Source organism: Natator depressus, chromosome 6, assembly GCF_965152275.1.
Source record: "Natator depressus isolate rNatDep1 chromosome 6, rNatDep2.hap1, whole genome shotgun sequence".
NCBI classification, from domain to species: Eukaryota; Metazoa; Chordata; order Testudines; family Cheloniidae; genus Natator; species Natator depressus.
In genome coordinates, this window is record NC_134239.1 from 4667887 (window position 1) to 4692436 (window position 24550).

The 24550-nt window shown below is 43.6% G+C and overlaps 1 protein-coding gene and 1 pseudogene across 1 annotated transcript; one reads left to right on the forward strand and one right to left on the reverse strand.

Moving 5' to 3' along the window:
- Positions 1-7693: 7693 nt before the first annotated feature.
- Positions 7694-8635, reverse strand: LOC141989053 (olfactory receptor 5AR1-like). Its single transcript, XM_074955294.1, has one exon. It carries the CDS (start codon positions 8630-8632, stop codon positions 7694-7696), a length of 939 nt encoding a protein of 312 aa, XP_074811395.1. The 5' UTR covers positions 8633-8635.
- Positions 8636-17565: 8930 nt separating this feature from the next.
- LOC141989054 (olfactory receptor 4S2-like) lies at positions 17566-18065 on the forward strand (annotated as a pseudogene).
- Positions 18066-24550: the final 6485 nt, after the last annotated feature.

The window sequence follows — 24550 nt, forward strand, 5'->3', positions numbered from 1 at the left end:
AATTGAATTCTTTGCATTGGTCTTCACTGTAGAGTATATGAGGGAGATCCCCACACCTGAGCCATTCTTTTCAGGTGATGGATCTGAGGAAGCATCCCAGACTGAGGAGCCACAAAATGATGGGGTCTAGATTAGCGGTTACCACTCAAGAGAAAGATCTTGGAGTCATTGTGGACAGTTCTCTGAAAACATCCAGTCTAGCTGCAGTAGCAGTCAAAAAGCTAACAGAATGATAAGAACCATAAGGTAAGGGAGAGATAATAAGACAGTAAATATCATAAGGCCACTATATACATCCATGGTACACTCACATCTTAAATACTGCATGCAGTTTTGGTCGGCCCATCTCAAAAATAGATATTAGCAGTGGAAAAGATACAGGGAAGGGTAACAAAAATGATCAAGGTTATGGAACAGCTTCCATATGAGGAAAGATTAAAAGGACTGGGACAGTTCAGTTCGGAAAAGAGACAACTACGGGGGGATCTGATCGAGGTCAATAAAATCATTAACGATATGGAGAAAGTGAATAAGGCAGGTTATTTACCCCAGGAAATGCTATTTCCCCCTTCACAAAGGACAAGAATCAGAGATCAGCCAAAGAAATTAATAGGAAGCAGCTAATGACTCCTGCTGTGTTTACGGGCAGGTTACTTCTACTAGAGATATTTTGTTGCCTTCATGATAGTTTCCGAACAGGCCAGCTTAATCAATGTATGTATTACATCATCCAAGAACGCAGTGTAACTAGTCCGATTTAATCTCACTATCCATGTCATATACAGTAGCTATAAATGATTACGGACGAACCCTCCCAAACTTCACATTGCAACAGGACTAAGAAATGGTGCCCAGATCCTTGCCTCCAGCCCTAAATTATGGTGCGTCTTTACTTAAAATACTACTGCAGCACAGGGGCAGTGCTGCACCCGTAGCACTTCAGTGGAGACGCTCACGACAGGGCTAGGAGGTACGCCCATCTGTGTCGTTAATCCCCCTTCCTGAGAGGCGGTAGCTAGGTTGACAGAAGGATTTTTCCGTGGACCTAGCACTGTGTATGCCAGGGGCTATGTTGGCGTGGATACATCTCTCGGAGGGTGTGTGTGGATTGTCCACACTCCAGAGAGACGTAGCTACACTGATGTTAATATTCAGTGTAGATCAGCCCTTATACAGGTGGAAATAGAGTGAAAGGATATGAAACAGTTAAAAATCAAATCTCTAGAGAGGGTGGGAGCAGTTGTCAGGTGCTGTTTGTGAGGCTCAGGCTGACATAGCCAAGGGCCTGCAGAAGGGCCTTCCTCATCTACCCGGGGTTCTGAAGCCCTAGGTGAGACACTCGTGCACACAGACTGGTTTACTGTCTGAAAATCCTTTTGCTCCCATGCTGCGTTGTATTTTTGTTGTTAAGATGAAACACAGATGTTTGTTGTTTTTTTTTTTAAGAAAGCTGGTCACTGTGTTAATTATTCATCACAGCTCCCAAAGGAAAGACTTGAGGGCTCCATGCCCAGATGGACCAGATGAGAAGTCACTGTAGATACACAGGCGGCGATAACCTAAGAGCGGGAGAGTCCGGGGATTCCATCCCAGGACAGGTGAAGGCAAGAGCCCAAACATGTGAGGGAGTGCACAAAATATTGTGAATACACGGAAGAGCCAGTTCCAAAGAACACTGTGATGGCCACCAGGCGGAAGATGCAGGTGGAGGAGGCTTTGCACCAGTCCTCCATGGATTTGGCCAAAGAGGATTGAAAGGGGCAGCTAGACGATTAACTCTTGACGCGTTTCACGTTGGCTACATTGCATTAGCCCAGAACAGCCTCACCACAGTGGCAACTGTGATAACGCAGTGGGGAAAATATTGTGCATATGACTCCTGTGACATCCTCGGAGATCCTTCAGTGGATTAAAAGGGGCCAGACAAATACATGGAAACCATAGCTATCACTGCCAAAATGGACCTTCCTAAGGGACAGATCAGCATTTAAGTAGATCCATCTTCCCATCACATGACATTTTAAAGCATCACTTTGAATAGTTTCCAAGGTATAAACAGAGGAACTATTAATGGCACAGATACCATCCAAAAATGGGACATGTAATGTCATGTTACCGAGAGAGGAAATTTCATTTTGCTGCATTTACTGGCCCAAGCTGAATTTAGCTCTTCAGATATTTGTGCAAGATGGGTAAATAAAAATCATTTGGAAAATGGAGAAGCTCAGAGAATTCCCTGTCCCCACCCACTTTAAGGGCTTGATTTGCATCAGTGAAATCAGTGGAAGTTGTGCAATTGGCTTTTAAGGCACACTGGATCCAGCCCTAAATCATTACCATGTGTTACAGGTTCGACTGAATTCAATAATACCAAATGGCTAGGCTTAATCAACTTTTATGAAGAAAAGATTATTAGTAACAGATAAATACAGCATAACAGAGAAAGGAGGACTACATATATTACCAACCCATCTGGATGGGAACAGTGCAGAGGTCACACTGCCTTAAAATCTGAGCTTCACTCTGCCTCTATATATACACTAGAGTTGAGGGCTTTTTTTAATCTCTTATCTTTGACATGTTTTTGAATGTTTTTGCTAGGCTGGCACAGACTCGAAAGTAAACAGGACAACATGTATAATACCTTAATATCTATGTTCTGACCACTATATTTGAGAAGTTGGCAAAACCTTAGAAGCATCCTCTACCAGTAAAACCTTGTTATAAAGCCCATGTTAGTGAGGCGTTAGCAAAATTATTTGTCTTGTCCTTGTTCCCTGAGATTACTACAGTTCACATCTCCCCTTGGCTAAATAGCATAACGTAAGTAAAAATGGTTTGGGAAGATCTTAAAATGAATACAATTCATACTTGTATAAACATACCTACTATTATATATAATATTGTATATGATATTGGCAAACACTATAAAACTTTTACATAGGTAGGTAGGTAGATATGCAAGACACAAGGTTGCAGAAGCCAAGCATAGGAGAATACCTAAAGGCTGTCAGTTGAATGTGTTTTTCTAGCCATGTTGAATTCTCCTGCTGTATACAGAGCAAGGGTCATGCAAAGGTTACATCATCTAACAGTACAGTTTCAGCATGAATATAACGCATTCTAAGTACAATGTACTTTACCTATTCACTACTTTCTTATTGTGGTTACACCACTTCTCCTTTTTAATTGCACTTATAGCTGCAACAACAAACACATCCCATGATTTCATTAATATATTTTGCCTGTGTGAGGTGAATGCCTCTATTTTCTATTAGTTAGCAAAAGGCAATTTGGATTTGCATTGCTGGTTCATGATTCTCTTTGTTAGACAGGTTTTCCTAATATATTTTTGTGTTATAAGAGCCAGCTGCACAAACCTTGACAAAATCCCCCATTTCTTCTCTGATAACTGTCACTGCCGCATTTAGCAATGTAAGAACTTTGCGAGAGGGGTTTTCCCATTTGTGCCTCTGACCTGGCTGGACACACAATGGGGCCTGGCCTTAATCCAGTCAACACGTCTCTTGGAAATGGTCTTTTGCCATTTGACATGGATTCCGCTAGAGTAATTACTGATCAGGCCTGATCCAAGGCTGCTGTTGTTGTGAGTCTTTCTTTAAGTTTTAGGATTAAATCCTTCAAATGTTTGGTTGTGGGGTTTTTTGTTTGTTTGTTTTTAAGATTCTGCTCCCATCTTAGTCAACTATTTCTATTCTGGAAATCATTTAAGAGTGTGCTTAAATCGATGGGAATTCAATGGGATTTAATCACGTGATCAATGTCAAGCATATGCTTAATGGATTCACTGGACAGAGAGGGGTGGGAGCACATGTTTAAGGGCTTTCCAGAACCAGGACCTATATTTGTAAGGGCTCTATTCTGAAAAAATGGGAAATCTTTCCAAACTGGCAATATACCTCAAAAGAGGAGAAAACTTTGAGTGTACATTTTGGGACAGACAGTACAACATGTCCAGCAGCACCTACAACTGGAGGCAGATTTTCAGAGGTGCTGCTCTCCCCATTGGACACCTCAGTTAGGAAGCCCGAGTTATAGCAGCGGTCAGCACCCAACACTGGGATAAATAGTGCAGGTCCCAAATGAATAATTTAAGTCCCCAAGTGGGAAAAGAGACCTTTGGCAAATCTACTCACTTGTTTGGGTGCTGAAATGTTAGCTGTTGAATACAGAGCTTTTTGGAAAAATCTGGCCATTCGTTTGTTTTTAATGAAAGACAAACACATCTGGTTATTCATATAACGATAATGACACAGTAAACTCACTCCTCCATCTTGCTCCCATTTATTGATTAAGCGCCATGTCTAACATTTACATACACCAAGGAAAAACCTTTTTTTTCCTATCACCCTCCTAAAAACCTCTTTCACCTTCTTTCAGAGGGGTAGCCGGTAGTCTGTTTCAGCCAAAACAACAGAGAGTCCTGTGGCACCTTAAAGACTAACACATTTATTTGGGCATACGCTTTCGTGGGCTGGAATCTACTTTGTCAGCTTATGCCCAAATAAATTTGTTAGTCTCTAAGGTGATATTAGGACTCCTCATTGTTTTTGCTGACACAGACTAACACGGCTACCCCTCTAAAACCAAGATCAAACAGCTTCCAAAAGAAAGTCGCATTGAAGAGCATTATGGTTTTAGGAGTTAAATATCCAACTAAAAACAATAGGGAGTGGGTGCTTTTTATTTAGGCAGTTCCAAAATTCCACACTCAATATTTAGCTGCAAATTTGGCCTAAATTAAATTCCCAAACCTTTGTTAATGCAGAGTTAAGTTTGCCCACTGGTGTCTTGTGCCATTCAGGTATGCAGAAAGAAATGAAGAGTTAAGGTATTTTCCATGCCTGAAACGCAATGTTATCTTTTCTCACTTTAGCTGGCAACAACAACAACTGGCAATGGTGCATTACAGAGAAAACATAACAATAAAAGGGTCTAAAAAATGCACATTTGGCTTACCAAGGGCCAACCACCATCCACATGGAGATCTGGCAGGTTCCAGTCTTAAAATCCCTCCAGGTAGGTTTTGTGCCCTTGATTAATGGCTCGTGCCAGTTTGCTGGATCAAAACAAGGGCCCCTTTTAATTTAAATTCAGCCTTTGTACCCAAAAGGCTTTCTTTGTTTTTCAGGCCTCCTGAAACAGGTAAAACCAATCACTGCTACTTATCCCAAAGGACAAAGCTTTATAGGCTAGGTTTTGTATAACTCACCCCGAGTGATTCCAGATTCCATGGGAAACTCACTGTGATGGTGCACCCCATAGTGCTAGATGGGGAGATGCTTATAAATGTATATATGACATAACTGGAATATGTTTTGTGCGACATATGCCATGTAACATGTCTCTGTAGAGGTTGTGATCTACTGAATCTATTCCTCCTATTTGTACGCATGTATCATTTTTGTGTTCGAGGTTATGAATATTGGCTGTGTACTTGCTTGATTTCTGGGTAGCCTTGGTAAAAGTATTTCATCAGATTTCTGAGAGAAGACTATTCTCAGTAAGTGCCCAGTCAAGAACCACTTAAGTCAACAATGAATTTGGAGACGCCAATCCACATCTGAGCTTTCCCAGGAATGTGGCTTGACTGGTAAGGAACTCAGTCTTGCAGAGACATGTGACTTGCCCATGTGACTCCAAAACTCCATCTTGTAACTGGATTTTACACAGGGAGAGGGAGGGGTGTCCACCCAGAGGACAAAGTCTATAAAAATCCCTGGGAGACCCCTCCATTTTGTCTTCAGCTGGCTCAAGGGATAGCCTCTCCACCCCCAAGGATACCTGAAAGAAACTGGAACAGAGGACAGTGTCTACAGGGGGGCGAGAGTGATTTCTGGACCCAGAGTAGGGGGAGTTTAGTCTGTAAAAGGAAGCTCATGGAAACTTTGCTGAGGGTGAGGCTTTTATCTGTATTCAGTTTTATTACTGTATTAGAGATAGATCAGCGTGTTTTATTTTATTTTACTTGGGAATTCACTTTGTTCTGTCTGTTACTACTTGGAACCACTTAAATCCTACTTTCTGTACTTAAAATCACTTTTTACTCATTAATTAACCTGGAGTACGTATTAGTATCTGGGGGAGGGGTGCAAACAGCTGTGCATATCTCTCTATCAGTGCTAGAGAGGGCGAACAATCTATGAGTTTACCCTGTATAAGCTTCATACAGGGTAAAACAGATTTATTTAGGGTTTGGACCCCATTGGGAGTTGAGCATCTGAGTGGTAAAGACAGGAACACTTCCTAAGCTGCTTCCAGATAAGCCTACAGCTGTTAGGGGACGTGGTTCAGACCGGGTCTGGGTTTGCAGCAGGCTAGCGGATCTGGCTCAAACCAGGTAGGACTCTGGAGTCCTAAGCTGGAAAGGGCAAGGAAGCAGGGGCAGAAGTAGTCTTGGCACATCAGTTGGCAGCTGCCAGGGAGGTTTCTGTGATCCAACAAATCACACCCACCCAGCGAAACCAGAACACACAAATACATATAACACTTATTGAATACAAAGGGCTATGAATATTTTCTGGGCACCTCTTAATATGACAGTCTATGATGTTGTCATGTTTCCTGAGTTTTTGCTCACCGACTTACAGATAACATTTTTAAAGTTAATGTGATAGTCTCAACACCATGCCTGTGTTTGCCATTTCTGTCACTGATGTATGTATGGGACCAAATTCTCAGTAGGCATAACTTACTTCCAATGCTTTGTTTGTATGTAATTTTTTCAGGTGATCCTTAGAAACCTGAGAAGAACAAACCCACACAAAACTTTTAGCATCGACAACCAGGCAACTATCAGATGTAAATTAGATGTGGACATCCATGAAACCGAAAGGGCTGTTGGTGAGTAAGTAGAAGGTTGTACAAAATAAGTGGACTAGTACTGTATAAGGCAGTGATGAAATGCCCCTAAGTGGCTCACTGGCACATGCCCTTAACTTTAAGAAAGACCCTGTAATGAAATCTTCCAAACATGACCAGAGTTCACCCAAATATTCACTAGTTCGAATAACTCAAATATTCAAAAACTAGAAGGCAAATAATGAGCACACACACCTCATTATTATTATGAAATATAAATGATTTTTCAGCCACTCTCATTATTAGAGGACCCAGCTCATGCTTTTAAAACACTTAATAAATCAATAAATAATAATAAAAATAATGCCTATTGCTTACATCAGTAGCTCTCTGAGCATTTTACTGTCTTTTTCTTTAACGTTTCTCTCCTATCAGCACTCTGGGAGACCGGGCAGTGCCACCATCCCCGTTGTAAGGATGGAGAACAGAGGCACAGAGAGGCTAAGTGACTTGCCCAAGCTCAAAAGGGAAGTCCATTGTGGACGCAGAAATTGAACCCAGGTTTTCTATGTCCTCAGCCAATGCCTGAACCACGGGACCAGCCTGCCCTTCCCTTGAGGATGGCAACGTGGCCTTAGCACAAAATGGTTCCTAACTGGGAGTTGAGCAGCTCTGAGAAGCTGGCTCCTTGACGACTTGCCAAATCATAGCTGTTTGGTGCAGATCTCCTTGGAAAACCTGCCCCTTAGGTTTTTTTGGTGCAAGACAAACAAGGTTGGTAATTCACAAAAACCAAGATAATGATGTAAAGAACTCACTCCCCACTTTCACTCCTGTTTACCATTAAAAAACCCATTCCCAACATTTAAATTCACGGAGAATAAATCTTACTGTGTAACATCCTCATAAAGGCCTCTTTCACTTCCTTGTTCCTCAGGCTGTAGATCAGGGGGTTCAACATGGGGATCACAAGGGTATAAAACAAAGAAATGATTTTGTCCTGATCTATGGGGTACTTTGAACTGGGCTGTAAATACATGAAAGAGCCTGTTCCGTAGAAGATGGTGATGGCCGTCAGGTGGGAGGCGCAGGTGGAGAAAGCTTTGAGTTGGCCCTTGGCAGAGTTGATCCTTAGGATGGCGACCACAATGTATATGTAGGAGATAAGGATGATCAAGATAGTAGGTGTTACCACCACAGCGGTACAGGTGAAATGAACAATGTTTGTGATGTGGGTGTCAGAGCAGGACAGTTTCAGGATGGGGGGTACATCACAGAAGAAATGGTTGATGACATTCGAGTCACAGAAGGACAAACGGAATATAAACATAGTTTGAACAATTGCATTCATGCAGCCCACTAGGTATGACCCCAGCACCAGCAGCATGCAAAACCGCTTGGACATGATGACAGTGTAGCGCAATGGGTTGCAGATGGCCATGAAGCGATCGTATGCCATGACACCCAAGAGGTAACATTCACAGGACAATGCGATGCATAAGAAGAAGAATTGCAGAGCACACAAAGGGAACAAAATGACTTTTCTCGCTGATACTAAAGTAATCAGTATGCTGGAAGTGATAATGGTGGTGTAACCAACATCTAAGAGGGCCAGGTTGCTGATGAAAAAGTACATGGGGTTGTGAAGCTGGTAGTCAGTCCTGATTAAGGTGACCAAGGTGAGGTTCCCCACTAGGATCAGCAGGTAGATCAACAGAAACATCACAAGGAGGATGACCTGCAGCTTTGGGTCTTGTGTGAATCCCAACAAGACAAACTCACTCACTGCAGTGTGATTCCTCTCCGTCATTTATCCCAGATGCACTCTCCACTGCAGGTGAGAAAGTGAGGCCTACACTAAAAAAGGAGACAAATGAGGGCTGAATGCAAACACCTCAAACTTTGTTACTTTCAACAAAGCATACACTCTCGGCAGTGGATCCATCTCAGGATTCCATAAGCCTCACACCCACCATGAAGATCTCTGTTTCCCTCTACTGTCTGACCTACATGTAGTGTTCAGAGTCCAGCACTGGCTTCAAGCTAGGTTTTCTAGCTCAGGGAGTGGTGGCTCATGCTCTTGAGATCAATCTTTGTGGCTAACAACCCACCCACCTGCACAATGTCGTTTCCACAGTCAGATTCTGATACAATCACCCACATCAATTAGTGAGACCACTGGGCAATGAGACTTTTTGCAGGGCAAAGTACTACTTGGGGTGCGAACGTATATGAGGCATGGGTGCTTATGCACTGTCTTTATGGAGCCAGGCTAGTTGTTTCATTAGCAATAAGGGATATGGGCAGGCAGGGAGTTGCAGGAAAGAGAACTTTATTCAGCAGCCTGGGGCTACCCAGCGTTCTATGCAAAGCCTCTAGCATTTGTGCACAAGTAGCCTGACCCCTGTTCGCACTCCTGAGCTCCTGATGTCACAATAAACTAGGTCCCTCCAGAAAACTGACCCTCTTTCTCCAGTTCCACTCCTCACATTACCGCAGTGACTCAGCTCTTAAAGCTGCACGGCCATGTTTATCGCAAGCCCAGTTTTACAGCCCTGCCTTTCTGAAGAAAAAAAAAAAGTTCCTTCACTCAGAGCACCAGATCCAATACCTTTCCTCATGTGAGCAGCAAACTTACCCCAGCTGGGAGGTGGTGCTATTCACTTCGACGGGAGCAATGGTGGGTTCTGATGCTATTTGGCATGTCCATGGGGATGATCGTCTGGCCCTCAGTGTTTAAGTCTCATAGGCTGGAATCCATGAAGGGACTCAGGCATTGCAGCTCCGAGTATCCTGGCACCTCACGTTTAGGTGCCTAAACAAAAACAAGCACAGCAGTGCAATCCAGAAAGCCGAGTTAGGTACCTCCCTGTAGAATCATAGAACCGTAGCGGTCGCAGGGACCGCAAGGGTCATCCAGTCTCACCCCCTGCCAAGAGGCAGGATTTGTTGTGCCCAAACCATCCAAGGCAGTTGGCTCTCTAGCCTCCTTTTGAAGACCTCCAGTGAAGGAGCTTCCACAATCTCCCTGTACAATGAATGGGGACAGATAGGCACCTTAAAATGCATTCCACAACAGCCCACAGCATGCCAGGTGGGAAGTCTCCTAAGCTTGCCAGTGGGACCCACCGATTTGCGAAGCACTGCCCCTTCCTCACAGATCGGCACCTCCCTTCCACCTGAATTTATGTGACTCTCTCTACTAGCAACCCCCACACAGGTACTCCTCTCCTGGCTTTGTAGCAGTTTCTTGAGGGAATGAATTGGACACCAGCCTCGTTCTACACAAAATGGCGGAAGGAGGCAGCTGTGGTGCTCCTGCCCCCATGATAACTTTTGGCCCAGTGGTTAGAGAACTCACCCGGGATGTGGGAGACCCAGGTTCCATTCCCCTTCCCTGGCAGAGAGGGAAGAAAGGATTTAAACAGGTATCTCCCACCTCTCAGGAGAGCGCTCTAACCTCTGGCCTCTGGGATATCGTGTCTCTCCTGTTGAAGCTGTTCCACTGTGGATAAAGAAAGAATAATTGGCGCAGGGGGACTGGACCCAGGGTCTTCTGCCCATGAGGTGTGTGCCCGAACCACTCGCACTCTCTGGTCCAATAATTTTGGCATCCTCATGTTCCACTGCCCAGCTCTCCTCAGCCACTGCCCCTTTGGCAAGGATTCCCATGGCCACAGAAGGCAGGAGCTGAATGTCAGTCCCTTCACTATCTTTACATCATCTCCTTGTCTCCTGTTTCTCTGTCTGTACAGAGCAGACCAGTCCTCCAATCACGTGGCCTCCTGCAGGTCGAGGATGCAGGACCAGCGCAAGGATTAACACGGAGTCAGTGGAGGCAATTGTTTGAAGAGGGACACAATTAGAGAGCTTGGCTGTGAGGAGGCTTTTCTGGGGGGAGGGAGAGTAGAAGCTCCTGCTAGACTTCCCACTGTTGAGCTCCGATGCCCTCCTTTCTTCCCCACACTTCCCAGTTCTGTTCTGACCTCCCCCTTCCCCTGGAAGCAGAAGCACCAAGGGAAGGGTGAGCCTACCCCTTCCCCACTGCAGTGTGGAGAAGGGGGGAGTTTGGGGTTCCTTCCCTTGACCCAGGAAAAGTAGAGGGAAGAAGCGCCGCCTCCCTCCACCTAGTGAAACAGTCCTGGGGAATAATTGTGGGGCAATGGTGGTGGTGGGGGGGGTTATGTGTGGGGAAGGGCACAGGTGGCTCGACTTTCCATCCCACCAGTTATGCCACTTATGGTTCTGCTCTGTCAGCGTCTCTGAGCTCCCAGAGAGAAAAGGTCCCTTTGAGGACTGTCAAGGTTCCTTCCCCACTCTGAACTCTAGGGTACAGATTGGGGACCTGCATGAAACCCCCCCAAGCTTACTTTTACCAGCTTAGGTTAAAACTTCCCCAAGGTACAAACTATATTACCCTTTGCCCTTGGACTTCCACTGCCACCACCAAACGTTTATCTGGGTTTATTGGGAAAACGTTGTTTGGAAAGTCTTTCCCCCAAAAATCTTCCCAACCTTTGCACCCCACTTCCTGGGGAAGGTTTGGTTAAAATCCTCACCAGTTTGCATAGGTGACCACAGACCCAAACCCTTGGATCTTAGAACAATGAAAAAAGCATTCAGTTCTTGAAAAGAAACATTTTAATAGAAGAAACAGTAAAAAGAATCACCTCTGTAAAATCAGAATGGTAAATACCTTACAGGGTAATAAGATTCAAAACATAGAGAATCCCTCTAGGCAAAACCTTAAGTTACAAAAAAGACACACAGACAGGAATATTCATTCTATTCAGCACAGCTTATTTCCTCAGCCATTTAAAGAAATCATAATCTAACGCATATCTAGCTAGATGACTTACTAAGTTCTAAGACTCCATTCCCGTTCTGTCCCCAGCAAAAGCATCACCCAGACAGACACAGCCCCTTTGTTTTTTCCTCCCCCCAGCTTTTGAAAGTATCTTGTCTCCTCATTGGTCATTTTGGTCAGGTGCCAGCGAGGTTATCCTAGCTTCTTAACCCTTTACAAGTGAGAGGATTTTTCCTCTGGCCAGGAGGGGTTTTAAAGGGGTTTACTCTTTCCTTTATATTTATGACAAGGATGATCTCTTATACATCAAGGGATCACAGGAAAATAACAACCCTACATTGTTCAAAAGTCAGTTCTTCTTCAGGGCTTGAGGCATCGAACTGGGTTTTCGAAGCCCTAGTGTTTGGACAGTGGATATTCCCCCCCCCCCCCACACACACACATTATTCTACCACTTCTCCAACGCCCAACCCTCCACCACATCCATTGCTGTGACCATCTCACAAAAGACCTGGCTGCTCCAAGCTTTCCCTCCCACCACACGCACACACACATGCAATTCAGCTCTCCTCTCCACCTTCCTCCTTGTCATACATACACAATACACATGTGTGGAAATCTGCCAAAGCCAGGATTCAAAAATCACAGAGCAAGGTGGGCACTGGGATCCAGCCATCTTGAACCACCTTGTTGTTCTGAGGCCAGGCTGCCTGCAAACCCTCTGGCTTTCAGCGCTCCCCCTGCACATGAAAGTTTACCTTGAATAACTTTTGAAATGTTCCTTTCCTCAGAGGGTCAGTGGGTGCCAGACACTAGCTGGGATCAACCCCGAGAAGGTGAGAACAGTCTGGGGAGAATCAGAGCCCCAGTGTGCCCAGGGCATTCACAAAACAACATGATGTGAACTGTACAATTCTGATATCCGGGGACTTTTCAAGGGGCTCTCCCTTGCACGCATGACTCCAGATTTAGTCCATTAACCCTACCCTAGACCTCCACGAGGATCAGCCATTTTCAAGACAGTCTGAGTAAAGCTGTGGATTTTAGAGCCAATGATAAGTGAGTCTCAACCCTTTCTACAGCAGAGCTACTGCTCTGCTCTAATGAGCCAGATCGTCAGCATGTGTACATGGAAAATTGGCTTTAGTGAAGTTAGGCAACGGACACCACCTGAGGATGCAGCCTTCTTAGAAAAGTCAGGATTTCTGGAGTCAATAAATCTGATCTCCATGAGATTTGGCTCTGAATCAGAATTAATTCAAAATTGCCAGAACCAAAAGAGAATATTTATTCCACTTCCCTCAAAACCAGAGCAATTAAACCTACCTGCAGGAGGGAGACGTCTGTTACTCTTGACTGCAAAGCAGATTGTGTTTGGAGGTCTGGTTTATAGACTTGTTTCAGTGAAATTTGGGGATGGACTCCTTGGAGAGCCCCAGAGTTCTTCAGTTCAGGGCAGACACAGATGGGATCATTAAAAACTTCACGTCCCCTAGGGATAACTACACAAAGACGTGTTGTTTCCAATTACTGCTCAAACTTCTGGGTGTTTTCTTTCTTCCCCTTTTCTTTGTTTCAAAGAGAGCTGGCCCATTCCTCCCCTCCCATCCCCCGAATCCTGATCAGATGCTCATGGGGTCACTCACCTCAGAAGGTGCAAAATGTGATATATATTGGAAAATAGATTCAAAACTGGTCCCTTTAATTAGAGCCCTGCAAATCCACAGATATCCGTTTTATATCTGTGGACCATTTATGTGGATCATGGACCGGATGCAGACACAAACTTTGTATCTGGAGCCCTGAAAATCTGTGGATATTCGCTTTATATCCATGGATCATTTTTGCGGATCGGATGCTGTTACAAATTTTGTATCCACACAGGACGCTGGTTTTAGACTCTTGAGAGCTACAGCCCCATTGAAAATTGCTGAAAATGTCACTCAGGCACTTTTGATGTCAGCCCAGGTGTTTAAATATGGGCACTCAAAGTTAAAGCACTTTTTTTTTTTAATTTGAGCACTCACCGTCTTTGCCTCACTTCCTCACTATGTAAAATGCAGATAATACTTTCCCTGGAACTTGTACTGGTCACTCCCTTAGGCACTTCTGAATATCTCACCCTAAAAAAAATGGCTTTTCCCAGAAGTGCTGTCTCTTTGAACCATTTCAGAACTCATATAGGAATTTTCTCACTCATACTGCCAATTCCACCCCTTAAAATTGCTCAGGCTTGAGTCTATCCATGTGATTCATGTAATCACAAATGCAGTCTTACCTTGCTCATATCTATTCAGATTGCTACTGCAAAGATAATTTTTCTAGCCCATTGGTTTGACCATGACATCCCTTTATTGGCTCCCCTTTCGCTTTGCTTGTCGTCACTTTCAGGACCCTTCACAACCTATCCCAGATGAACCTAACACCATTCACTATTGAAAGGTCACCATTCACCTCAGATTGGTCAGTAAGCACAGCCTTCATCACCCACTTGTTAAATTTTTGGACAAGAACCATTGTGCTTTCCTCCCATGCCCCTCACACTTGGGAGGAGCTCCCTAGAAATAGTCACAAAGTTTTCTCATTATCCTCCTTCCAGTCCCTCCTGAAAACTCACGTTTGCTCTCACTGTCTCCAGAAACTTGACAATGATTAGGCCACTGTTTTATTGAGACAACTGCCCAGTGTTGTGTCTGTTTTCTCGTACTTCCCCACCTGTCTAACATCTGTGGACTCCTGTCTTAGACTGCAAACTCTTTGAGGCCAGGACTGTCTCTCTGTTGTGTCTATGTGTACAGCACCTAGCACAATGGGGTGCTGGTGGGCTCCTAGGTGCCCACATTAATACAAATAAGAACAGTAAGAATGAAGGCTGTATATTGGAGCAGGAGCCAAATCAGATGGATCTAATTGCAAACTCTCTGGGGTATTTTACTATATGTTTTTCAAATAATAAAATAATAAAATAAAATAATTATAATAATAAATAACTAATTTGTAGAGTTTAAGGCCAGAAGGCAACTATCAGATAGTCTAATTTCCTGCATATCACAGACCACAAACTGTTAAAAATATAAAAACAGAGCAAGGGGAATGTCTGACAGGGATGGCAATTTCCTGCCATATTTTTGGGGAGAGCTTACTGTAATAAGTTTATGTAACATTGTAGGCCAGTGAATATATGGAATTGCATGGCAGAGGGGACTACAGCGCTCCAGTGGGAGGTAATTAGACAAATTCTCTCAGATTCTTCAGAGATCAACAGACAAAGAAAGGGCTTTTGGATCAATAACCTGAGTTTAAACTGACTCAGGGCCGCCTTTCTGGTCCAGCAAATGCACAGAACTTCTGTCCAAGGGGAGGGCCCCCAGCACTTAGGGAAGGGTTAGAAGGACTGTCACCTGCCAAAGCCCTTATTGGAGTTGAGAGGGTGGGCAGTGATCTCTTGAAAGCTTTTTAGTGGGTGTGTAGATTCTTTTATTGTTTTAATTTGTTTTCTGTGTAACACTTTTACCTTAAGGATAAATGTGCTTGCTTAGAAAGATCTGTGTGATAACTATGACAATTATACTGTTTTCTATCTCTGAGGAGAAAAGTAAAGCAGGCTGGCTCATGGAATCTCACTTGCTGGGGAATTCACAGTATAGGCAGGGAACTTTACAGCCTGGAAAATTTTGGTCAGAAAGGGGAGGGACACCTTGTCCACATCCGAGAGAGGTGACAGATGGGGAGCCATAAATCTAAGAGTCGGGGCACTTTCTGGACCACAGAGGGGGAATACAGGGGCAGTTGCCCTGAACTGTGCCAGAAGACAATTGTTATTTTCCCCCCCAAAATTATTTTATTTATTTAAATTAAAAAATGCATGACATTTCAACGGTTACCCAGGGTTTTCAAAACCCAAAGCAGTGGTAACTTAACTGTTTCACCCCAGGCAATGTCAGGAATAAATCAATGGGAACACAGCAATTCTGTCTGATGAAAGATTAATACAAGTAAGCTTGCTCTTATCTCAAACTACAATGTATTAGATTTAAGCACACACAGACATAAGCAACAGGTTTAGAACATCCAAAATAAATATGTAGAATCTGAGATGGTATTGAGAAATTTGTAGCAGGTCCGTGATGGCCAGTCACTTCCCGGCCAGGGAGTATGGGGTCAGAAAAATGATCTCCCAGGACAGCTTCAGAAAGCTGCTGTAAAGTACACTTTTTTATCTAGTCTTTTTATAACTAACGTTTACCAAACGCATAGCTCATAGTGACCCCTACTGGGTCATTACCTCTCCTAACTTCAATAAATTACTTATCAACAAACATTCCTAACAATCTTAGTCATAATAAGTGTCTATATTAAAGGCGCCAAAATGCAAAGTCCTCATCCACTTATTTTCTTTCAGTCTCAATTTGTTGACTCTTTTCTCCCCTCCTCCCATTCCGATTAGCAGAAACTGCAAACGTGTAGTGAACATTTGACTTTGCCTCCAGAAGCCCTGCTTGCTCAAATTAACTCTTAACTATGTGATGTTCTATTTTATTAATTCACAGTGGCTGAATGCAGACAATATGGTTGCAATTAGCTTGATAAAAATCTGGGGTACACCCCACCCCCTCAAATGTGAGGCAATACAACCAGCTCCATAGTTGTTTGAAAAATGGAGGGAAGTTGTGTGTGGAAATTTTCACAAAAAGCTCACTGAAAGTTTTCATTTTTCCTGGCTGTTTTTGTTTCTTACATTTTTTGAAATATTCTTGAAGTATTTTTAAAAATTTTAAGACTTTCAGCCAGTGGTCCTGAAGGTCACCCTCACCTCTTTTCAGGGAGAATTTCAGAATGAGCACATGGAGCAATGCCTCACGACGTGCACTTCGCTAACAACTTTTGTATGAAAATTTCACACCACCTTTTCAAATTATGGAGTAGAAAAGTGACTTTGAGAGTGAAATGAAAAAAATGTGATGTGTAGAAAGATGATAGTTCTGCAAACTAACAATATTCAGTAGGCATTTTAGAGAAAAGGTTTCCTCTGTTGTCATTCTCTTTTAGTATGAATGCTTTCCATATTTAAGGCTTAGGAAACACTGGTTTATAGTTCCTTGAAGTGAATATTGACAGATGTGCAGTTTCCTCAATCAATATGGTATGTTCCCATGAGAAACTAAATCCTGATGTCCGTGGCAAGAGAAATCAATATTTTCTGATTGTTACACTCAAGAAGATAATCCTGGATCATGACTGATGAGAAAACAAACATGTGATGAGTTTTTATCATTTACCTCTTCAGAAATGAACAATAGAGGTCTGGAGCAATGTGTGCTAACTGTGTCTGAATTCTGATGATAATAAACTGAACTTCTGCTTGAGTTATCAGAGGTAAAATACTAAAAAGCAATTTTCTAATGTACATTTATCTTATTCCCCTTTAAAGCTTTAATATACAAATCATATTCATGACTATAACAGAGATTTCCAGAGATTTCCGATGAAAATATTCATGCACCAATTTTCAAACATGGCCTCCTCAGTGGAACATCTCAGTCCCATATTTGGATTTTCAAGTCAACAATTAAGTACATAAAATGGGCATTTATAAGCCCAAGGGACAATGTGAGAAGGCTATTCTTCCTGTTTAAAAGAACACAGTTGAACAATAGGCTTAGTGAGCATATATAACAATACAATAGAAATAAATTGCAATACATGTTCATATATCTTAGCTTTTCATATTGAGTTGACCATCAACTTCTAGTGTTCTTTGAGTGGAATATTGATATTGGTTTATTTTTGGTCAAAATCTATTTATTTGGTTAATACAGCTCAATATTCACTGTGAGAGTAATCAACATTGACTTTTTTATTGATGATATGCCTTAATCTGTGTCTCGACAGGTGATTTTATTCAGCACCTTAAAGTTGTCTCCTATGCCGAATACATGGAGAATACAAACAATGTGTCTGAATTCATTCTGTTGGGATTCTCCCAGGATCAGAAGTTATAGTGAGTGTGTTTTGTGCTGTTTTTACTTTTCTATATACTTAACGTACTGGGAAATCTGCTCATCATTGTCACCATAAAGTGCAGTGAGTGTCTGAACTCCCCTGTGTATTTCTTCCTGAGCTTCCTGTCCTTCGTAGACATCTGCTATCCCTTGGTCACAGCCCCAAAGCTGATCGCAGACTTGCTTGTTGAAAGGAGAACCATCCCCTTTGCTGGCTGCATAGCACAGCTGTTCAGTTTCCTCCTCACAGTGATGGCATTTGATCGTTACATTGCGATCTGCAAACCCCTCCATTATACGGCCATTATGAACGAGGAGGTGTGCAGCTGGTGGTGGCTTCATGGGTGGGGGACTTTGTGCATTCCATGGTTCAGACTCTCCTGACTGTACAGTTACCCTTCTGTGGGCCTGTCAAGGTTCCTTCCCCACTCTGAACTCTAGGGTACAGATGTGGGGATCTGCATGAAAACTTCCTAAGCTTATTTTTACCAGCTTAGGTTAAAACTTCCCCAAGGTACAAACTATTTTCCTTTTTCCCTTGGACTTTATTGCTGCCACCACCAAGCATCTAACAGATATATAACTGGAAAAGAGCCTGCTTGGAAACATCTTTCCCCCAAAAATCCTCCCCAAACCCTACACCCACTTTCCTGGGGAAGGCTTGATAGAAATCCTCATAAATTTGCATAGGTGAACGCAGACCCAAACCCTTGAATCTTAAGAACAATGAAAAAGCAATCAGGTTCTTAAAAGAAGAATTTTAATAGAAGAAAAAGTAAAAGAATCACCTCTGTAAAATCAGGATGGTAAATACCTTACAGGGTAATTAGATTCAAAACATAGAGAATCCCTCTAGGCAAAACCTTAAGTTACAAAAATACACAAAAACAGGAATATCCATTCCATTCAGCACAGCTTATTTTCTCAGACATTTAAGGAAATCAGAATCTAACACATATCTAGCTAGATTACTTACTAAATTCTAAGACTCCATTCCTATTCTTATTCCGGCAAAAGCATCACACAGACAGAGAGAGCCTTTGCCCCCCCCCCCCCCCCCGCCAGCTTTTGAAAGTATCTTGTCTCCTCATTGGTCATTTTGGTCAGGTGCCTAGCTTCTTATCCCTTTACAAGTGAAAGGGTTTTTCCTATGGCCAGGAGGGATTTTAAAGGTGTTTACACTTCCCTTTATATTTATGACAAGGCCCAATGAGATTGACCATGGGGCAGAAAAGTGACATTTGGAGTGAAATGAAAAATGTGAATGGGGATAGCTCTACAATGTCATGGGGGAAGTGGGGTGGCTTATAAGTATTTGCCAGGGATTTTCAGGAAATCTGTGTCTATTCATTTCAGTTCTTTAGGGAAAGTCCAAATGTTTCCCTCTGAATTCAGAGCTTCAAGCTGCTATCTTTCTGCTACTTCTGTCTTGGTTCTGTCTTGGTTAATAATACTGCTTGTAAGATTATTGAAAACACACCTATTTAAATTGTAAGTGATTTTCTTTTCTCTTTGTATAAAAGTTAATTATTTAGTGTATAAAACACCCACAGGCATGGGAACTAGAGGTACAAGGGGTGCTGCAATACCCGCATGTTTTTGAGGGGTCCCCGCTACTGCCCCACACCCAGCGGCCCGGATGCCACTCTGCACCCAGGGTCCTGGCTGCCGGCACAGTGCCCAAGATCCAGGCTTCCACCCCCACACCCAGGGACCTACCTGCTGCCCTGCACCGAGGACTCCACTGCTGGCCCCATGCCTGGGGCTCCACTTCCAGGCTTGTGCCTCAGGTCCCTATTACCACCACACCCTGGAGTCCTGGCTGCCAGCCCCATGCCCACCTCCAGCTGTGGCCCCAGCCTCGGCCCCCTTACCCCATCCGGGTCACTCACTCCATGAGACATGGCCCTGCTCATAGCCCAGCTCTGGGGAGTGGTGGGGTAGGCATGGGTAAGGGGGCTGGCTTTCAGCACCCCCACTGTTAAAAATGTTCCAGACACCCAATTACTGACTCAGTTTTGGTGGAATCTTTTCCTATGAGCATCGTATTTCATAATTCACCAACAGGTTGTTCCTTTCACCTTCGTCTCAAGCAGCTGTGGGTGGTGACTTTCAGACAAAAGAAACAGTGATCTGATCTGGAACAGCAGTTATGGTTAAATGACGAAAGAGAGAGAACCCCCCACATGTGACAGACATTAGTCATGTTGTTTAATGAACTTATTGAGGTGTTTCAATCCTAAGAGGAGGAAGGCCATATAAGAACAGATATGGAATCCAATGGAACTTATTCATACATTTTAAGGGGAGACAGGACCATGAGCTCATCTATCCTGACCTTCTATCTATCACAGGAAGCTAGTCAGAGATGTAGAACCCAAGCAATTAATTCCTATGTTAACTACAGCATATTTTTTAGAAAAAAAAAATAAATTATTGAAAAATTTCCAGTGACAGAGAGTTCACCACAACCCTAGGAAAGTTGTTACAATGGTTCTTTAGAATACACTAGAAATCCTAATGTTTTAAAAATAATACACACTCCTTGAGTATAATTAAAAAGCTGCTTTCAGTGAAGTCCTGCAATGATTGAACATGTAAACAACTTGCAACAGCATATTATTATTGACAACGTTTTAAGAGGTTCACCAGAACACCTAGAAAGACATGGTTCTGGCACAAGGAGACTAAAAAAATAAATAAATAAAAAAATCTATGTTAACTTCTGGATTCTCAGCATTTTGTTAATCAGGCCAGTTATTTGTGTGAGTAAATATGGACCCAGGGCCCTACATTAGACATTCATTTAAAAAAAAAACCTTGACCTTCTCTCTGAATGAAATAATTGGATAAAACCTTTAGTTCTCACTGAGATTTGAACACAGATTGCTGTGTTTAGAGCTGATAGTGATAACCATTGCAGCATCATTAAAAGAGTTCCACTCTTGATTTACACAGCAACATAAATCTTAAACACACAGACTTGGAAATTTCTCTCTCTGGTCAAAATTTCAGAGAACAGAATATTGTTACCAAAATTACTTGCTTGACCAAAAGGTCTATCCCTCTTGACCTAACTGCAGATCTTTGTGGTTCCATTTAATCTTTTCTCGGTCCCTCTTTGCCTCTTCCATGTGCATATTCTGAAGTGAAGTCGCAACAGTTAACATGGAAATAACCGTAATGGCATAAATTACAATGACAACATTACAGGAGAATGAAAGTCCAACGCAAATACATTGGTGGTATGTGAATGGGATTGAAGCTTGTATCATCACAAGCATTAGTGCCCATTGCCACACTTCTCCATATCTCCTCCCTGAAAGTTATATATTCCTTGAGGAATGTGTCCAAGACTTACTACAGACTTCTTATTGAGAGGCTGCAAGTATCTGAAAAAAGAGAATAGAGCTAACCACATATCAAAAGCTATTTCCATGGATGGTAGGCTACAAAATCTACAGAACTATTACTTTAAAAGTCCTAATAAGTTTCTAAGGATAGGAATCCCAAGGCTAGAATTTCAAAGGGTGACTGAACTATAAAAGTGAGGGCACCAATACTCCCAAGTTATCTCTCTCTTTTTCACTAAGAAGATGAAGATGACAGAGACGACCAGCCTATGGACTTTGGATGCAGATCCTGATCTGAAACGTGGTCAGCAATGATTATGGGAACTTGTGGTAAGAACTTCACTTTATACCAAGTCTGGTTTGATAAGTTGAGAAAGTCTTTTATCTTTATTTTTCTTGTAACCATTTCTGAGTTTAACACCTTATTTTTTGTCGTCACTGAAAATCTGTCTTTGCACACAAATAAACTTTTTTGTTCTTTTATCAAAATTAATCCAGTGTTGTGAACTGTGTGGGTAACTCCATTTAGGATGTCACGTTTTTGCATATTGTATCCTTACAGGGACGACAGAGACCTTTGTTATCCAGGACAAGGTTGGACAGGGCAGTACAGAATACACATTTGGTGGGGGGAAATCTAGGACTTAGAGAATGTTGGGGTCACCCTGAATGTGGTAACTGAGGCTGATGGAAGCCAGAGTTTGACTGGAGTGTGCTAGCAGGCTGCATCTGTACACAGACCTACAGGGAGTGACTTGCATGCTCAAAGGCTATTTGTGAGTGGCCCAAGTGGGAACTACAGAGGAGTGGTAGATACGCTGGAGGGGAGGGATAGGATACAGAAGGACCTAGACAAATTGGAGGATTGGGCCAAAAGAAATCTGATGAGGTTCAATAAGGATAAGTGCAGGGTCCTGCACTTAGGATGGAAGAATCCAATGCACCGCTACAGACTAGGGACCAAATGGCTAGGCAGCAGTTCTGCGGAAAAGGACCTAGGGGTGACAGTGGACGAGAAGCTGGATATGAGTCAGCAGTGTGCCCTTGTTGCCAAGAAGGCCAATGGCATTTTGGGATGTATAAGTAGGGGCATAGCGAGCAGATCGAGGGACGTGATCGTTCCCCTCTATTCGACACTGGTGAGGCCTCATCTGGAGTACTGTGTCCAGTTTTGGGCCCCACACTACAAGAAGGATGTGGATAAATTGGAGAGAGTCCAGCGAAGGGCAACAAAAATGATTAGGGGTCTAGAGCACATGACTTATGAGGAGAGGCTGAGGGAGCTGGGATTGTTTAGTCTGCAGAAGAGAAGAATGAGGGGGGATTTGATAGCTGCTTTCAACTACCTGAAAGGGGGTTCCAAAGAGGATGGCTCTAGACTGTTCTCAATGGTAGCAGATGACAGAACGAGGAGTAATGGTCTCAAGTTGCAATGGGGGAGGTTTAGATTGGATATTAGGAAAAACTTTTTCACTAAGAGGGTGGTGAAACACTGGAATGCGTTCCCTAGGGAGGTGGTAGAATCTCCTTCCTTAGAGGTTTTTAAGGTCAGGCTTGACAAAGCCCTGGCTGGGATGATTTAACTGGGACTTGGTCCTGCTTCGAGCAGGGGGTTGGACTAGATGACCTTCTGGGGTCCCTTCCAACCCTGATATTCTATGATTCTATGATTCTATGATACAGCAACAAGGCATTATAAGGCACCCAAGGTTGCAGGGCAGGGGTGACGCAGACCCTCCCTGGTCTGGAATGCATCCAAATGTCATAATGACAATCAACAACCCATTAGAATCAATGAGGGAATAGTCCTGTTCCCATAGGTTTCTCTGAGCTTTGCAACAAGCAAACTATAACAAACCTGCTTTAGCAATGAAGCAGAAGGAAGTCGCTCCTGTCCCAAGCTAAGGCTTTGAATTACTGAGACATGTAAACATAGGGTTGGGGCCATGCCCCAAACTGAAGGGAAAACAGGAAATGTAGGAAGCAGCTCAGGAGAGGCTGATCTTGAGTAGGAGTCAAGAGAGACTGAGCCATCCCTCGCCTCTACCCCCTTGGGCCCTGGGGCAGGACCTGGTGGAGAGGGAGAGCCTGGATCCCCCTACCCTTTTCTTCTCCTCCATCCACCCCCAGAGACCTCAGAGGGATCTAGGGGTGGTGGGGAGGTGATGAACTGTGACTTGGCTGCTGGGCCCACCAGGCTGCACAGAAAACCCATCCCAAAATTCAGAGAGATAGTTTGACAGCAGCCTGACCACTAGGCCTGCTAGCCTTCACCAAAGCCCCTCTGCAGAATCTATGATGAGTTAGTTCCTCCCCCTCCCCCCGGGGAAGATGTTTTCTTGAAAGGTGAGTTGCTGGTCTCAGTTGTGCTCAGCTAAGAGACTTAGGAACCCACTTCCATTGAATTCCAATGGAGGTTTGGGCTCCGAACTCCCTCAAGCTTCTATGATAATCACAGAAATTCCTAACGTTCAGGTATTTATATCCCCACCCTACCCACCCAAGAAACCATAGAGTGATAACTGGCTCTGGCTGGGACCCCGGTAGGCAGCCTGGGCACAGTTGCCAAAGAGTGAGAGAATGAACTCCCCCTTGCTCCCTCTCCTGACGATTCTGCTATCAAGAAATCTGCTGTCCACAGAGGCAGCGGCTATTTTGTAAGGCAGAGGTGATGCATCACGTGACTGAGGACAAAGACATACAACCACTGTGCTGTCGCCTGAGGACTTACATTCGTTCTTTCTTGTTCTGTTTTCCTTCATCCAGCATGAAAGTCATTCCGGCATTTGGTTCCTCTCTGTGTGTATGTTAAATATATATTCCCTATGAATATGAATGAACTTGTTCCAACCCCCCCACCCAGAACAAACCATCGACCCCCCGCATAGACCCCACCTCTTCTTCACGTTCAGACATGAGTTGGTTTAAGATTCTGAAACACTCACATATATTTGTATGCCTTAGGCTATGTCTACGCTACACAGCTTTTAGTGACAAGGCTGGGTTGCTAAAAGTTGGGCAGCGTGAACACTGTTTTTCGGCACTTTTGCCAACAAAATACTTCTACCCCCAATGAGTGGGATTTGCATTGTCGACAGGAGAGCGCTCCCGCCGACAACGCAGTCGTTCACACAGGCACTTCTCACAGCAAACTTTTGTTTTTCGAGGGGTGGGGGAGGTTAAGTACCTGTGAACGACAAAAGTTTTGTCTTTCAATTACCAGTGTAGACGTGGACTTAGTGTTTTCAGTGTCCAACTGAGACCAGGAGTAGAAGTGCTGGGACTCTCATGAGAAAGTGGGTGTTTGCCACCCACTTTTTGCTCATTGCCAGCCCAGTGTTATAGACTCCAGATGTTTGCTGTGCACAGAAAAGTTTGGATGCTTAAACAAAACAGACATACATTCTGAGAGCCAGAGCCTGGCCTAGCTCTAGGGGGGTCATTCACACACAAGGAGGAGCAGGACCCCACAGACTTGACCCTACGTAGGGGACACGATGGGGAAAGTGGGGGCTGCACAGCAGACACACAGGTGGGTGGAAAGTTGGCAGAGCATTGCCTCTTCC